The sequence below is a fragment of the Rhinolophus hipposideros genome (genome assembly GCF_964194185.1).
Source record: "Rhinolophus hipposideros genome assembly, chromosome: 5".
NCBI classification, from domain to species: domain Eukaryota; kingdom Metazoa; phylum Chordata; class Mammalia; order Chiroptera; family Rhinolophidae; genus Rhinolophus; species Rhinolophus hipposideros.
The window spans coordinates 31,101,587-31,119,283 of NC_138051.1; the positions used below are offsets into that span (position 1 = coordinate 31,101,587).

Genomic DNA, 17,697 nt, shown 5'->3' on the forward strand with positions numbered 1-17,697 from the left:
CATTCTTTTTTATGGCCAAATAATATTCCATTGTATATACTTTTTTTAAAAAATCACTTTGTCTATCAATGGACACTTAGGATGCTTCCATATCTTGGCTATTGTAAATAATGTTGCAATGAACATAGCAGTGCATATGTCTTTTCAAATTAGTGTTTTGGGTTTCTTTGGATAAATACCCAGAAGTGGAATTGCTGGATCAAATGATAGTTCTATTTTCTATTTTTTGAGGAACCTCCATATTGTTTTCCATGATGGCTGCACCAACTTGAAATCCTAACAGTGCACGAGGATTCCCTTTTCTCCACATCCTCACCAACACTTGTTGTTTGTTGATATATTGGTGATAGTCATTCTGACAGGAGTGAGGTGAAATCTTGTTGTGGTTTTAATTTGTATTTCCCTGATGATTAGTGATGTTGAACATCTTTTCATACGTCTATTGGCCATCTGTATGTCCTCTTTGGAGAGATGTGTATTCAAGTCCACTGCCTATTTTTTAAATTGGATTGTTTGTTTTTTCGGTGTTAAGTTGTATGAGTTTTTTCTATATTTTGGATATTAACCCCTTATCATTTGGTGGCAAATATCTTCTTCCATTCAGTACATTACCTTTCCATTTCGTTGATGGTTTCCTTTACTGTGCAACTTTTTAGTTTGGTGTAGTCCCATTTGTTTATTTTTGCTTTTGTTTTCCTTGCAGAAGACATGTCCAAAAAAAAATATTACTAAGAGTAATTCAAAAAGTTTACTGCCTATCTTTTCTTGTAGGAGTTTTATGGTTTGTGTCTTTTATTTAAGTCTTTAACTTATTTTCAGTTTATTCTTGCATATGGTGTAAGAAAGTGGTCTAGTTTCTTTGTTTTTGCATGTATCTGTCCAGTTTTTCCAACACCATTTATTGAAGAGACTGTCTTTACCCCCATTGTACATTCTTGCTTCCTTTGTCATAGATTAATTGACCACCTAGGTGTTGGTTATTTTGGGGCTCTCCATTCTGTTCTATTGATAAGTGTATGTTTTTATGCCAGTACCACGTTTTTTTGTTTTGGGGGTTTTTTTAGTTTCATGTGTCAAAGCAATGCAATAGACAGTTCATTCCTCACAAAGTGATAATGCCCTCTTCCCCAATCTATTGCCCCTCTGACATTGTATATTTCTATTACAATTCCATTGACTCATTCTGTATACGATACTCCATAACCCATGACTATATACATATTAAAATATAGTTGACATATAATATTCAGCTTCAGCGTCAGGTGTGCAGTGCAGTGGTCAAGCATCTACACCGTCCATGAAGTGGTCTCCCTAATAAGACATGTGCCCATTTGACACCCAACAAAATCTTTACAACATTATTGATTATATTCCCCAAACTGTCTTTCATATCCCCATGGCAATATTGTAGTTACCGATTTACCATTCTCTTTTGATTACTATAGCCTTGTAGTATAGCTTGATATCAGGTAGCACGATACCTGCAATTCTATTCTTTTTTCTCAAGATTCCTTTGGCTATTTGGGGTCCATATAAAGTTTAGGATTAGTTGTTCTAGTTCTATGAAAAATGCCATTGGTGTTTTAATGGGGATTGCATTGAATCTGTGAATTACTTAGGGTAGTATGCACATTTTAACAATGTTAATTCTTCCTATCCATGAGCGAGGTATATCCTTGCATTTATTTGTGTTTTCTTCAATTTCTTTCTTCAGTATCTCATAATTTTTTGAATATAGGTTCTTTTACCTCCTTGGTTAAATTTATTCCTAGGTATTTTATTTTTTTGATGCAATTGTAAATGGAAGTTTTCTTAATGTCTCTTGCTGATAGTTATCATTGGTGTAGAAAAATGTAACTGATTTCTGAATATTAATTTTGTCTCCTTTCATCTTACTAACTTTGTTTATTAGTTCTAATAGTTTTTTGGTGGAATCTTTGTGGTTCTCTCTATAGAGTAACATGTCATCTGCCACTCTAATTATTTTGAAGCTTTTTTAATCTGTAAAGTGATGTGGTCTCATTTTTGTTGTATAGTATATCTGTTCCTTTGGACTACTTGTGTATGCCTTTGCTTATTTTTCTACTTCATTATTGATATATCTTCATTTTCATTTCTAACAGAAGTTTGATTTATAAGGTATTAGATTTTTATGGGTCAGAGGTTTGCACATATTTTCTGGTTTGGCATTTTTATTTAATGTTTAATGTGGTTTTTTCTTTGATATACCAAATCTAAAAATACTATGCAGTAAATCAATCCTTAATGGCTTCAATGCCATGCTTTAAAAGAACTCTCTAACTCCAGGATCATAAAAAGTATTTCACCCATTTTTTTCTAATACTCTTACAAATTTTTTAAATTAAATGTATTGATCCAACTGAAACATATTATGCTATCAGAAGCAGCATAAAGATAGAAATTCATATTTTCCAACCAATTCTACTTATTTGATAACCTGTATTTCCTTAAAATAAACAAGTCTATCATTACAAACTATATTATATATATATATGTATATATATATATATATATGTATATATATTTGGTTTTACTACTGAATGCTTTCTACCTCATTTACTGTTCTTTCTCTATATGTTTTTAAATACCAAAATATTTTAATTTTCAAGTTTTCCAATATATTTTATTTGACAGAGCTACTTCTGATTATTTTTCTCTTGCAAATATTTCCTGTCTATTTTCACACAATTGCTTTACCTAATAACCTTTATAGATGACTTTAATAATGATTCTTTTCTTGCAAGCAAAAGAAATAATTCTGACCAACCTAAGCCTAAAGTAACATTAGAAGCATTTTACATTGCCTACATATTTGATGGTAAGTTTGGAGAAGCAGCCTCAAAAATGAACAAATGAACAAATATCATTAGAAGTTAGGCAGCATGAAACAAAACAGAACATGTTTGTCTGGTAAAAACCACTGTTTATTGACACTGGGTCTTCCCTGAACCACTACTACTGAAATCCAACATTATGTTACTACTGTAATAGTTCTTTTAAACTGTCCCTTACTCATTTTATGTCTCCCTTAAGATTCAAAGTCCTGAGTAACATCATCCAATCATATACATATAATATATGCCCACACTGTCTTCCAGGACTGGGGGGGGAGTGTTACAGGTACCTTTGCTTCAACAAAAAAGGCTTACCACATCTCACGACGCAAACTGAGACTGTGGAGATGGAGATTCCCCGTAAATAAAAATAAATGATGAACGTCTAAGTATTACCTTGTCTTGTACACCTGAAACTAATGAATTAAAAAAAATTCTATCAATGAAAACTGCTAAAGAAAAAAAAAAGGATTTAAAATACTACAGTTATCAAACAGCTAACCCTCTAGATATAAATACACACCAAAGCATAATTTTGTCAACGTCTAATAATAATTCTGCTATTTTCTGAAGGAAGTTACATTATATTTATATTATATTTAGAGAGTTTTATTTTTTGCAAAACTGAATCTAATTAATAAAAAATACATATCTCACTATATTTTCAGTCCTCTTTAATATGTTCATTATTTTAAAATTTTCATCCATAAGACTTCTATATTTATGATTAACTTATCCCAGATACTTTATATTTTATCTTATTTTGTTTCTATTGTGAATGGAAATTGTTCTTCCATTATATTTTCTTTGTAATTTATAAAGTTTTGCTTTTTAAAATGTATTATTTCTAATTTTTTGAAGATCACTTTTAATTGCAAATATTCATGATATAAAAGAATAGGGAATAAAAATTTTACATAACTTTTTCTAAATTTAACATTATGTCTATAATAAAGATTAATATTTTCCATTGATTAATTAGACATTTAAAAAGTATATACAATATTATTGATTCAGCTTAAGTTCTTTTTATACAACTTTTGACCCTTTCCTTTATACTATGCCTTCCTACACTGTTCAGAGTTTGTACTACTCCTCTGTATATTTTAAAACTTTTTTTTCATAAATGTGTCTATGTTTTTTTGGTTATAAAAATGTGCACATAATGTTAATAATTTTACCAATCTTTATTTTACCCCTTGACTTTATGTTTTCAATGTTAAACATATTCACATACAAAATATAATTTAATTATTTTAATCATGGAATGTATTCTATCACACTAAAATATTATATTTCTTAACTTTCAAATTTATAGATACTGAGTTTTCCCCCACCCCTCCAGTATCTATCTCTTTCAATCAATGCTGCAATATGTGCCGTTGGTATGTGACTATTTTACTAGGGGATATACATACACATAAGTGGTAAGGAGTCTTGTTTTCAATTTACTTCTTTAAAGACTACCATTTGAAAATTACATCTACATCACAACACTTTAAAATCTAGAAAACTTATTCTATAAAATACAATTGATATATTTTTGGGGGGGATAGAAGATTTGTTACAGAGAAGAAATGAGAGCACCTTTAAATATTTGAGGAATGATTATGCCTAAGTGGGAATAAATTTGTTCTATTAAACTACAGGTGACAGAACCAGTTGAGCACCCTAACAATAGATTTATCTGTTATGTGAAGTAGTGAGGTCCTTATGATTGGAGGTAAGCACCCCGAGGCTTTGATCATTTGTAAGCTTGTGTGATTGTGTGTGTGTGATTGTTTTATTGACAGGAAGTTAGAGGTCAAAAAATTACTTTGCTGACTGGGAATGAATGAAAATGAAATAATTTTTTGCTTTCATATGTACCAACTAGTTGGTTAAAAAACTTTTTATTTTCTATTTCTATTTGTAAAATGTAATTACTCTCGCCGCAGGAGGACCTCAGATCTCTAAAGGGTGATTTCTCGCTTCCCCAATGAAATCTTTTTCCTGGAATCAGGATGGAAGGCTTTATATTGCCTGACCTTAGGATACTGTATTTGTATGGTCACAGGCAAGAAGAGCAGAGTCCTTACTACCTTGAGCAGAAATTGAGGGCTTTGCACAGCTTAGTGCAGGGCCCAGGTAAAAATGCATCAAGAGTATATTGCAAATATTTTTGGTATGAAGGCACATAGCCGTAAGTGGGAAGCTTAGAAACAGAAGGATATCAAATTTGGAGCAAACAAGGAAGAACTGAAGGACAGGGAGAAAGTATTAAAAGTGTAAGTATTATATATGCATTTGAACACATTGTTTGGACTAAACAAATAATTGGTAAATCGCCTTCTAGATGCAAAATTAGAAACCAGAAGATAGTAAAGGGAAAGTTATTCTTTTCTCAGTCAAATAGGCAATGCCATCTGGAAGAGATAAACAGCTGTTCTCTTCTCTGTCTGTATGACTCCCACTGCATTGGCTTTGCAAAACCCTGATGATAATAGGATCAGTATCTGATAAACAAAAGGAAGTATGCTATAGCCATTACCTGTTCCTTCCCCGACCCTTTTATGCTTTCTGTTCAGAGACTACTTAGCCATTTCTTAAACAAATATTTACAATTAAAATTTGCCTGGAATGAAGAAGGAATAACTACACAAAGTAGAGTAATGTGCTGCTAGGTTTATTATAAGACAAAATAATGACAAGAAAAATCATGGCTGTTTATGGTTTGGGTGTTCTATTGACATACTTTAGAGATGGATATTAACGAAACATCAATTTCTAAGTATCAAACTTTGTCTTATACCAGGAATAGAGAAATTCTCTTATGATGTATTTTGTGATTTGAAAACATGTCTATCTCTGAGATACACTGATAATGTAAAAGTGATTCATTAATAAAGAAGCTTCCGGATGCTCTGTGTATAGTCCAAAGATTTCTGAGTGACTTTTATAAATTACCTATGTTTCTGTAACATAACTGCCTCTGTACTTAGAATTTTAGAGCTGAAAATAGCCTTGGAGATTATCTAGCTGTCTTCTAAGGTCAGTCACATGGCTAGTAAATGGCAAATGTTATTTATCTTTACTAATGGGTACCTACCTTAATTATTAAGAATAAGATGCAATAGGGATGTAAAAATAAAATAAAATAAAATAAAACTAAAAAAAAAATAATAATAAGATGCAATATAACGTTGAACCCGGTCTGTTCAACTTAGATTAAGAAATCATTGAAAATTAGTGGGGAGAGAATTTTCTAGCTGTTTCCTATATTTTGAAAAATGAAGACTGACAAACCTTATCATTTATTACATATTGGAAAGATGGGATTGGTAGACAATTTGGATATTTTTAGAAAATCATTTTTTCAAAGATAAGATAATCTTTAAAGAATGTATAATACCATTAACTTTATCTAATGTGTTAAGCATTATCTTTCCTTCTTCTCCTCCTCGTCTTCCTTTTCTCTCTCTCTCTTTACCTTGCTCTGTTGCTCTCTCACTCTCTCTCTCACTTTCTCCCTGCTCCTCTCTTTAATGTTATCCTACTAAGTTACCATAATATTTAGCAAGCTTTACACATGGATTCAATGCTATATGAAATCCCTCATAGAGTAAATTTTTTTTTTAATTAATAGCTGTAGCTGTTTAGGATCTTTTTTAGTCTTAGAAATGGGAATCTCTTTCCTTCCCAATGTTCATTTGCTTCCTCTACTCTGTCCATGTAAATACATGATCAGACATGCCAGGATTGGCCCGTCCTCCACATGGAGATGAGAGTCCTATGACAGACATTTGTCCTGAGGTCACTTCATGCCTCATTGATCTGTTTATATTCTTGAGAAACTTAACTCTTGCATTCTTCTTAAAACTAAATATCATAACTCAAATGCAAAGATGGAAGCTCCTGAAAGGGTAGCATTTAGTGCTTCAACAATCAAGTTAAAATAAAATAATAAAATCTTGTAAATAGTTTAAATATTTTTAATTGGTTAAATTATGGTTAACTGTAAATGTTTTGCTTTTAAATTTTGAAATATTTATTATATTAGTTATATCTAAATAACTGGGTCCTAATAAAACCCTGAAGAATACAGGGTGTGTAACTTTAATCAGTATAAGGACAAGTAAATACCTATCGTATATTGCTGAGTACACAAGGCTAAAGCCAATAATGTTTCCAGAACCACTGGAGGTTGTAGGGTTTGTGTGTTTTTTTTCTGGAACCAAGTGGCCACATTGTACCCGATGTGTTAAGCAAAATGTCAAAAACCACTTAAGAGGCAATTTATACATTACTCAACTTTTTTCATTTGAAAATCTATTATGTGTTCAAAATGCACCGTGTAAGAACTGTTTCTAAAAGGTATTACAGATTTTGATAAATCCAGGCATGTTAGGCATGTTTAGAAAGAGACAAAAGACAGTTAAAAGAGACCAAACTCACATTGGTGATTCATTCAAAATTGGTCTTTATGTGACGCAAGGTAAACTCTGATTAACTGATTATCTGTTTAAAGGATTTAAGAAATGCTCTCAATCTTCAAATAAATTTTCAGAGTATCACCATTGCCTCTTCAATCCATAAAATGACAAATTGCTTCTATTAAGCTTCTAAAAACACTATCGAGCACTCTATTATTCTCAATTTCAAGAATATTAACCGAGTCCACTTGGCCTTAAGTTCAAGGCTAATCGTATCCACCACTCCTAATCTACCATTCTCAACCTCATTTTTATTGCTCTTTAGCACACCCTCTCCTCTAGACAGGCCACTCAACTCACAGCTTCGTGAGTACATCTTTCATATTTTTTTCTTTGTATCTTTATCCTTATTCTCCCTTCCCGGAATAGCCATTTCCTTCAGTTTTGGTTAGCAAGTTCCAAACATTTTTTATTTATTTTTTTTAGTTCCAAACTTTTAAAAAGTTTTAGTTTAAAATAATATCTATTCCATGACATCTTACTTTATCACTTTGGAATAATTTTTTTCATCTTGGTAATATTTACCGTATTAATATATCACTTATATTTGCTTGTTTCTGATTTTATATTTTTATTTTTAATATGTGTATCTTATGTTTCTAACTATGATAGGATCCATATCTAATCTTGTTTTTTTTACATTTCTACCAGTTTCTACAGAGACATAGTGTTAAATATTATTAAATTGAATATTTATATAGTTTTATTAAATTAAATTGACTTTTAATTGAAAGCTTGTCATATTTCTTTTGTATGTATTTTAGATATAAGTGCCAATCATTGTGAGTGATATTTTCCTGACTTCTCTTATTTAGGTAACTGTACGTTGGATACATGGCTCACACAAATGAATCAGTGGTGTCTGAGTTTGTGCTTCTGGGACTTTCTAATTCTTGGGAACTTCAGCTTTTCTTTTTTGCCATCTTCTCTATAGTGTATATGACATCAGTGCTGGGCAACCTCATGATTATTTTCATCATTTCCTCTGACTCCCATTTGAACTCTCCTATGTACTTCCTGCTCAGTAACCTTTCTTTCATTGATATCTGCCAATCTAACTTTGCCACACCCAAGATGCTTGTGGACTTCTTTGTTGAGCACAAGACTATCTCCTTTGAGGGTTGCATGGCCCAGATATTCCTTCTTCATAGTTTTGTTGGGAGTGAGATGATGTTGCTTGTAGCAATGGCATATGACAGATTTATAGCCATCTGTAAGCCCCTACACTATAGCACAATTATGACTCAGAGACTGTGTATAATCTTTGTGTTTATTTCCTGGGCTGTGGGTATTCTTCATTCTGTCAGCCACTTGGTTTTTACAGTGGATTTGCCATTCTGCGGCCCCAATGAGATAGACAGCTTCTTTTGTGACCTTCCCATGGTGATAGAGTTGGCTTGCATGGATACTTATGAAATGGAAATTGTGACACTAACTAACAGTGGCCTGATATCACTGAGTTGTTTTCTGGCTTTAATTATTTCCTACACCATCATTTTGATCACTGTCCGGCGCCGGTCCTCTAATGGGTCATCCAAAGCACTTTCCACATTAACTGCCCACATCACAGTGGTAATTCTTTTCTTCGGGCCTTGCATTTATTTTTATATATGGCCTTTTAGCAGACTTCCTGTGGATAAGTTCCTTTCTGTGTTCTACACTGTTTGCACACCCCTTTTGAACCCCATCATCTACTCTCTGAGGAATGAAGATTTTAAATCAGCCATACAAAAGTTGAGAAACCATCATATGAACTCCTGGAAAAACTAGGGATCACCACAATGGAACGTAGTCCTGAATGAGAATAAAGAGCCTCCACTGAATCACAGCGTCATGACAATTATTTTTGCTAATGGTATGGTTTATTGAGTTATAGAATTGGGTTTTTGTCCTAAGTGCAAGGGAATTATATAAAATCATGTCCTGGTTAATATTTAAATACAATTTTAACCAATTTTTCATGGCTTATAATTCAAAAGCACAATTTCTCTTTAAAATTTTAATAATTTAAAAAATATTTTATAAAGAATAGAGATTCTAATCTTCATAAAATGCTATTTATGTTATTAAACTTGTGGTTCTCTTCAACTGAAGTGATATTTTTATACCTTGCAATCAAAATGTATAAGCAAATTGAATGTCTGATATCTTCATTCAACTTATTCATAACAAGATTTTCATATACTGACATTGTAGAAAAAATGTTGTGTTTTACAACATGGATTTTGCCTCATTAGTGTGCATTTATTTTATCTTTTCCTTATGTATTGGATATTGGGATATTCAATTGTACATTTGGTTTTATATAATTTTATCTTTCTACTAGTATGTTCCAATAAAATTTTTCTGTCTTCTTCTATGTTATTCGATATACATTTGTATTCATTAAAAAAATTTTCTAGATACTTTGTGATATCAGCAGTATATTTTTCAAGTCTACTTATTTTTAAATAGGACAAATTGGTTATAATAAATTCTACATTATTCATAGAAAATTGCAAATATTTTTTAAATTGTTTGCAAATATGGCCAGTGTTGAATATTTAAGTTCAGAGAAAAAGTTAATGCCATATATACCTAAAACATGCAAATGCACAAAGTGACAAAAAATTATTTGCAACTGAAGATCAAATCTGAAATCTATTTTTTCATATTTGTTGGAAAACAGAAGAGGGAAAGTAAAATTCATCTAACTCTAACAATAAAAATAAAAAAAAAACTATTAATTCTTGTTTCATTTGCTAGTCAAAAGTTTTATTATGTACTTATTTCTCAGACTGGCATTATGAAAAAGGCCTCATAACAGAGAGACTGAATGTATTCTAACAATGAAAAAAAATTGCTTAATAGAAAATAGAAAGCCTGCAATCTACTATGAAAACCTAAATGTTTATCAATGTAGACTCCTAAAATATTGTCATCTCTCAGGATTCAGTATTTTAAGTAAATTTTAAGATATAAGTTAGTGGCTATATGCATAGATATTAACTCTAAGTCCTGGTACAAGCTGAGTTTCAGCTACAGACAGTCTTCTTGAACCATGCATGATACTACTTAGCTAAGGTTTCTTGGAACTTAGACTTTTGGTTAACTTTATTTGTATAATGTCAAACATGACAATGACCTTTTATACTTGACTACCTTTTATATATTTTTATACAGTGCCAAAAACATTTCAAATATACAATAAACATTAAAGCAGTCATGATATCATTGCTAGCATTTTTTTCCCTTGTAACTCTGCTCTGCTGGTGAAAACAGAAGTGTTGATAGTACTCTTGAAAAATCAAGTCATTTCAGTGCTCTGATGCTCAGTATTCTCATTCTGAGGGAGAGGAGGGGTCGGTGTGTAAGGGGGAAATGAAGGGGAGGGAGGGAGAGAAGAGGAGAAGAAGGAGGAAGGAAATGAGAATTTATGAAAGACTATTTAATTTTGTCAGTTCTTCAAAGTGCTAGCAATACATTCTTCAACTTTCTAATTCTTCCTTTACTGTTGGTCCATTTGGGTTTTAGTGACCAGGCATAGCCATAACCTGTCATATTAAGTTTGACCAAAAAAATCCAAAAGTCATAAAGGTAAAAAAAGTTAATAAATCTGACTACGTAGTTTTCCACATAGGTTTTGTTTTGTTTTAAAGCTTGTCACAAATAAAGTCAAAAGAAAAACTAGGTGAAAAGCAGTATTATTATTTGGGTAATATATTTCATTTGGAAAGAGCTCTTTCAAATCAATAAATAAATGCACAACAAGACAGTAGAAAAATCAGCAAAGTATATAAATGGGCATATAGGTGTTATTAATGTAAAGCAAGTGACTCTTGAACACATGAATTAATGTTAAAATTAACATATAAGAAAATACAAGTACAGTGAGATTCCCTTGTTCACCTATATGATTAGCAAAGTTCCAAAAGTCTGATAGTTTACTGTATCGATGAGGTTTTGATAAAACCTCAGATATTGTTATTAAATCTCTAAATTGATACAATATATGAAGGAAATTTTTCAATATCATTAACATTTTAAAACCCTGAGTTGGTAATTATACTTCTAGTGTTTTATCTTGCAGATATATTGACACATGTAAAACAAAATATATGCATAGTATTTACTGCAAACATTGCTTTTAAGAACAAACTATGAAAAAAATCTAAATATAAAAACCGAAATGTTTATCAATGTAGACTCTCAAAATATATTATTGGTATACCCATAAAATAGAATGCTGTGCAGGCACGAAAAATGATTAGGAATCATCTGATGTTTTGATCAATTTACAAAGAAAAGAATTGCCCCAGATTAAGGGAGGGCTAGAGAACACTTAGTCATGGACTTTCAGGGTAGAAAGTGTTGTTAGAGATAATTTAACCCAGACTCCTCACTTTTCACTGAGGAAATTCAAGCCCAAAGAATATAATCTGTCAAAACATTTCAATGAATTAGTGACATAGGCAAGATTCATTTATACATTTTCCTTCTACAAAGTTGCAGGGTTATAGAATTATAGACCTGTGTGGAGGTTGCTGCTTTAGTAGGTATTTCATGAATATAGAGACTTTGATAGAAATGTTCGAGGTGAGGAGGTATTACTCGTATAATTATTAGCCCCCAGTGATTTTTCTAACTATAGTTAAAAAAAAAAAGTTAAGCTTTTCTGGAGAATAAATGTATTGTAATTTAATGATAGATTACCTTAGATATGGATGCTTTTGTATCTGCGCAATAATTATTTAAATATTTTTTTCTTTCATAACACAATAAATTGATTTTTGATTTCATAGTCCAAACAAATACACTCTCAATCACATCCTCTATATTGATCAAAACAATGCTTTCTTTCTGATAACAGATTTAGAAAGAACCTAAACTAATAATGGTCACTTTCTGAGTGTCGAATAAATGCCAACGACTTTCAGTGTCAAATTTGACATTGATCATAGTAGCATTTATGGTAGGTAACCTATCTTATCCCCATTTTATAGACAATGAAACTGAGAGGCTAAGAGAGAGCCAGTATTTTCATGACTGTTTGTCTAATAGCCATTTCCTATTCATTACAACACCACAAGTGAAAACAGGCTCAAAAGCTGAGACTTTGGTCTTTTCTCTTAATTTACTAACGACTTACTCTGAGATCAACAAAATTGTAGAAGCAACTAGAAATCCATAAGCCAGAAAAGGCCTCTAAAAAGCTAAGATAAATATCATAAAGTTTAACCATTAAATCCCATATTCTTTACTCCAGAGAGTTAGGGATGACTAGAATTTTCAGGTCAAAATGCTGGGAAAAAAAGGATCAAATATATGGTGATGGAAGGAGAACGGACTCTGGTTGGTGAACACACAATGTGATATATAGATGATGTTCTACAAATTAATTTTTAAAAAGCAAACTAATAAGAAAAATGGGCAAAAATTCAGTAAGGTACTTTACAAAAGAAGATATTCAAGTGCTCAATAGCTTATGAAAGTTGGCTTAATTTCATTAGTAATGAGGGATATGAACCTTGAAATTACAATGTGATACAAAATATTACTGTCCTTTACTGTCCTATACTGTATACTAATACAATATTACTGTATTAGTAAGAATGTGGAGCAACAAGAACTCTCATGCACTACTGCTGAGAGCATACATTTGGACAACTATTGGCCATATCTATAATAGTTGAATCTACGCATACTCTATCACTCACTAATTCTACTAATTCTCTTCTAGTTGTATACCAACACATAAAACACAGATACTCACTAAAAAGCATGTACAGAAATGTTTATAGCAGTCCCATTTTAGTAGTGCCATACTATACACAAGCCATATATCCACTAACAATAGAACGAACAAATAAATTGTAGTATATTAATAAAATCAAATGCCGTATACCAAAGAAAATAAAAAAACTATAACTGTACACAAAAAATGTGTCAATATTGAGTAAAAATCAGATAAAATTAATGCTTTATTATTCCATTTAAATAAATTTGAAAAATGGACAAACTTAATCAATTGTGTTAGAGGTCAGCATACTTGTTACTTTTCAGCCAATGCAGTTACTGGTAGAAAGATAAAAAGGAAGATGTGTCTGGTGTGCTGGTAATATTTTTATCTTTTAAAAAGTATTTTTTTATTAAATTTATTGGGGTGACATTGGTTAGTAAAATTATATAGGTTTCAAGTGCACATTTCTATCATACATCATCTATGTATGACATTGTGTGTTCACCACCCAGTCAGTTTCCTTCATCCACCATATATTTGACCCTTTTTCCCCTCTTTTACTACCCTCCTTCCCTCCTTAGCCTCTAGTAACCACTAAACTGTGGTCTGTGTCTGTAAGTTTTTGTTTGTCTTGTTCATGCTTTCAGTTTTATAACCCACATATGAATGAAGTCATAGGGTTCTTGATGTTTTTCTGTCTTACTTATTTTGCTTAGCAATATAATCTCAAAATCCACCCATGTCGCTGCCAATGGCAGTATTTCATCTTTCTTATGGTTAAGTAATATTCCATTGTGTATATATACCACATCTTCTTTATCCAATCATCTATCGAAGGGCACTTTGGTTGTTTCCATGTCTTGGCCACCATGAATAATACGGCAATAAACATCAGGGTACATATATCTTTATGGATAAATGTTTTCAGATTTTTTTGGATAGATACCCTGGAGAGGGATTGCTGGGTCATATGGTAATTCTATTCTTAATTTTTTGAGGAACCTCCATACTGTTTTCCATAGTGGTTATACCAATTTACATTCCCACCAGCAGTGTATGAGTGTCTCTGCCCATTTTTTAATTACGTAGATTGTTTTTTGTTGTTGTTGAATTGTACAAATTCTTTATATATTTTGGATATTAGCCCTTTATCAAAGATGTTGTTTGCAAATATCTTCTCCCATTTGTCATGTTGCCTCTTTGTTTTGTTGATGCTTTCTTTTGCTCTGCAGAAGATTTTCAGTTTGATATAGTTCCATTTATTTATTTATTTACTTATTTATTTATTTTAAGGCTAGCTTCTTTTTCTTTTTTTAAAGTTTATTGGGGTGACAACGGTTAGTAAAGTTACATAGGTTTCAAATATACAATTCCGTAATACATCATCTAATATATCACATTGTGTGTTCACCACCCAGAGTCAGTTCTTTTGCTTTTTCTTCTCTTGTCTTTGAAATAAAATTCATAAAACCCTCTCTGAATCCAAATCCACAAGCCTAGTACCTCTCCTTTCTTCTATGCAATTTATTATTTCAGGTCTTGTGTTTAGGTCTTTGATTCATTTTGAGTTAATTTGGATATATGGTGATAGATAACAGTCTAGTTTCATTCTTTTACATTTGTCTTTCCAATTCTCCCAGCACCATTTATTAAAGAGGCTTTCTTTTCTCCATTGTATGTATTTGGCTCCTTTGTTGAAAATTATCTCCTTAGATATGTGGGTTTATTTTTGAGTTTTTAGTTCTATTCCATTGGTCTGTGTGTCTGTTTTTCTGCCAATCCCATACCGTTTTGATTATTGTTGCTTTGTAGTATAAATTGAAGTCAGAGAATGTGATACCTCCAGCCTTGTTCTTTTTTCCCCCTAGGATTGCTTTGGCTATTTGCGGTCTTTTGTGATTCCATACAAATCTGATGATTTTTTGTTCTACTTCCTTAAAAAATACCATTGGAATTTTTATCTTGTTTATAATTATCTATTTAGGATCCAAAGGCATTTAAAAACGAATTATAAGATCTGTGATATTCAAACATACTTCCTGATAGATGATTTCCCCAAGGGACAGAATCAACTCAGTAAAATGTAGTGTTTGTTTAAAATGTACTCTGGGTGAAAATTTATTAATTTATTAATCCACTGTGTATGAAATAGTAACACTATAGCTTATGCTTCTACCATGAAATATTTAGCTATAAAATATTGATTTTTCCCATGTTAAAATTAACTTCTGTAATTTAATATCACTGGCATGCTTTCGTTTTTTAAATAAAAAAGATTTAGTATAATGTACATTCACAAGAAAAAGCATACTTTTTAAATCAATAAGATCTTGAAAGAGTGTTTTTGTTTGTTTTTACTCCTTTCAAAATCAAGACAAAAATTTACAGGGCATTAGTTATGCTCAGGTTAGCTCCCCTGTGCCAAATGTCTCACATCTAAATGCTTACGAACTGACAACCTTTACTGTGTTGGACTTAAAAAACGGAAATTCATTTTTGATCAATTTTTAGATAAAATAAACTAGTAAGAGAAATCTGTTTTTTTAAAGAAGTTCTTCCCAAAATGTATGAGTGGGTTTGAATATATATAATAAAATTATGTATATACATATATATACAAACATTATATATATGTACGTATATATAATTTTAGTTGAAATAAATTATTTCTCTATAATATAACACAATATAAATTATACCAATATAGTGATCGAATGAAATCTTTGAGCAGAGTCATATTAAATAAATGATACCTTCTGACTGAATAAGGACGTGTAGCACTATGGAAAGCTGGAATTCAATGAAAAGTCACACGTTGGTTCCACAGTTTCTTCATAGATGTTTTCATCTCTTTATTTCTCAATGTGTAGATAAGGGGGTTCAAGAACGGAGTAAAAATGGTGTAAAACACAGAGAGGATCTTGTCTATGGAGAATCGACTGAAAGGCCACACATAGATGAAAATGCAGGGCCCAAAGAAGAGCGTGACAACCATGATATGTGCAGAGCAAGTAGAGAGTGCTTTGGCTCCCCCACCAGCAGCATGCTGTCGGACAGTGATGAGGATAAGAGTGTAGGAGACCAAGAGGAGCAGAAAACAGCTCATGGAAAGCAACCCGCTGTCTGAGATCATAAGTATACCCAAGACATAGGTATCCATGCAGGCAAGCTTGATCACAAGAGGAAGGTCACAGAAGAAGCTCTCCACCTCATTGGGGCCACAATAAGGTAAATTCACAGTAAAGGCTACTTGACTGATAGAGTGAACAAAGCCAATGACCCATGAAACCAACACTAGCCTGATGCAAGTTTGCCAGTTCATCATAGTCATATAATGCAAGGGTTTACATATCGCCACATATCTGTCATAAGCCATGGAAACCAGAAGTACCATCTCAGCCCCACCAATAAAGTGCAAGAAGAAGATTTGAGCCATACATCCTCCAAAGGAGATGAGCTTTCGATCACTAAGGAAGTCCCTGATCATCTTGGGGGTGGCAAATGAGGCCAGCCATATGTCCAGGAAAGATAGATTCCCCAGCAGGAAGCACATGGGGGAAGAGTTCAAGCAAGGGTCAGAAATTACAGTGACAACAATGATGACATTACCCAGCACAGTGGCCACATAGATCCCAGAAAAGAATATAAAGAAAAAATTTTGGAGATGCCTTGAAGTACAGAGTCCAAGCAACACAAATTCTGACACCAAGGAATAATTCTGCAGGTCCATTATCTCAGGTTTCAAATTTTGTTCCAAATCTACATAAAGAAATGTAAGTGTCAATTGTCAGGTACAAGAAAGTCATCAACTAAGTGTTATCTGAATATACTTTTTAATTTGTAAGAGATAATCTAAAATACAGTATATGGAAGGTTAAAACCAAGTCCATACCAACATGAATATTTACTTTTTTCAGACTTCAGTGTTTCGTTAGAAGTAGTTGGATATCTGGGGAGACTCCAGGATAGGTGAGAGTTATGGAAACACTTTTTTTTCTCTCACTTCTCTAGTCTTTGTCCATGGGAAAATGTGTAATCAATCAAGTACAGAATGTGAACCAAAAATCCTTAGGAGTGTTGAGAATATAAAGATTTTCTAAATAGTGTTGTGTTCTCTCTATTTGTGCCAATATCATTGACCAATGAGAGATTGTTTTTAAGTATCAGACCTAAAAATTTAAATTAAAGCTCAATTTAAAAAACGTCATCATGTAAAACAGTCAACTGCATATACATTATCAGTCTCTCTCCTCTTTTCTCTCCATTTGCCCACACAAAAACATGGCAAAATCTAGCAAAGGTATTTTGGTGTGTGGCTGTGTCTGCATATCTAAACACCAATCAATATAGCTCCTTCCTGATGCCAAGAGAAGTAGTAAATTTCATTCCTTCATGACAAAGTTAAAAGGAGAAAGATTGTTTTAAGCTAAAAAAAAAAAGCATGTTCTGAGTATAAAACATATTTGGGATCATATATAAATATGAGATAGCTTCCTAATAGTGAACTTAAGTTATGTATGTTGTTTAATAATCTGGTGGGAGTGGCATTACTGTGTTGTATGTGATCTATAGAATGCCATTAGTCATATTTTTGATTTCTACCAGGACTTCTCCAGGCAGTAGTCAGGCTATCTTCTTCCTTACTCACTTG

At 32.2% G+C, this 17,697-nt stretch overlaps 2 protein-coding genes across 2 annotated transcripts; one reads left to right on the top strand and one right to left on the bottom strand.

The window, feature by feature from the left end:
* Positions 1-8,161: 8,161 nt before the first annotated feature.
* Positions 8,162-9,097, top strand: LOC308497191 (olfactory receptor 4K1; the record flags this gene model as incomplete). Its single annotated transcript, XM_081047552.1, has 1 exon — positions 8,162-9,097. The coding sequence occupies one exon, from the start codon at positions 8,162-8,164 to the stop codon at positions 9,095-9,097; it is 936 nt and encodes a 311-aa protein (XP_080903678.1).
* Positions 9,098-15,843: 6,746 nt separating this feature from the next.
* OR4K14 (olfactory receptor family 4 subfamily K member 14) lies at positions 15,844-16,785 on the bottom strand (the record flags this gene model as incomplete). Its single annotated transcript, XM_081047565.1, has 1 exon — positions 15,844-16,785. The coding sequence occupies exon 1, from the start codon at positions 16,774-16,776 to the stop codon at positions 15,844-15,846; it is 933 nt and encodes a 310-aa protein (XP_080903691.1). The 5' UTR covers positions 16,777-16,785.
* Positions 16,786-17,697: the final 912 nt, after the last annotated feature.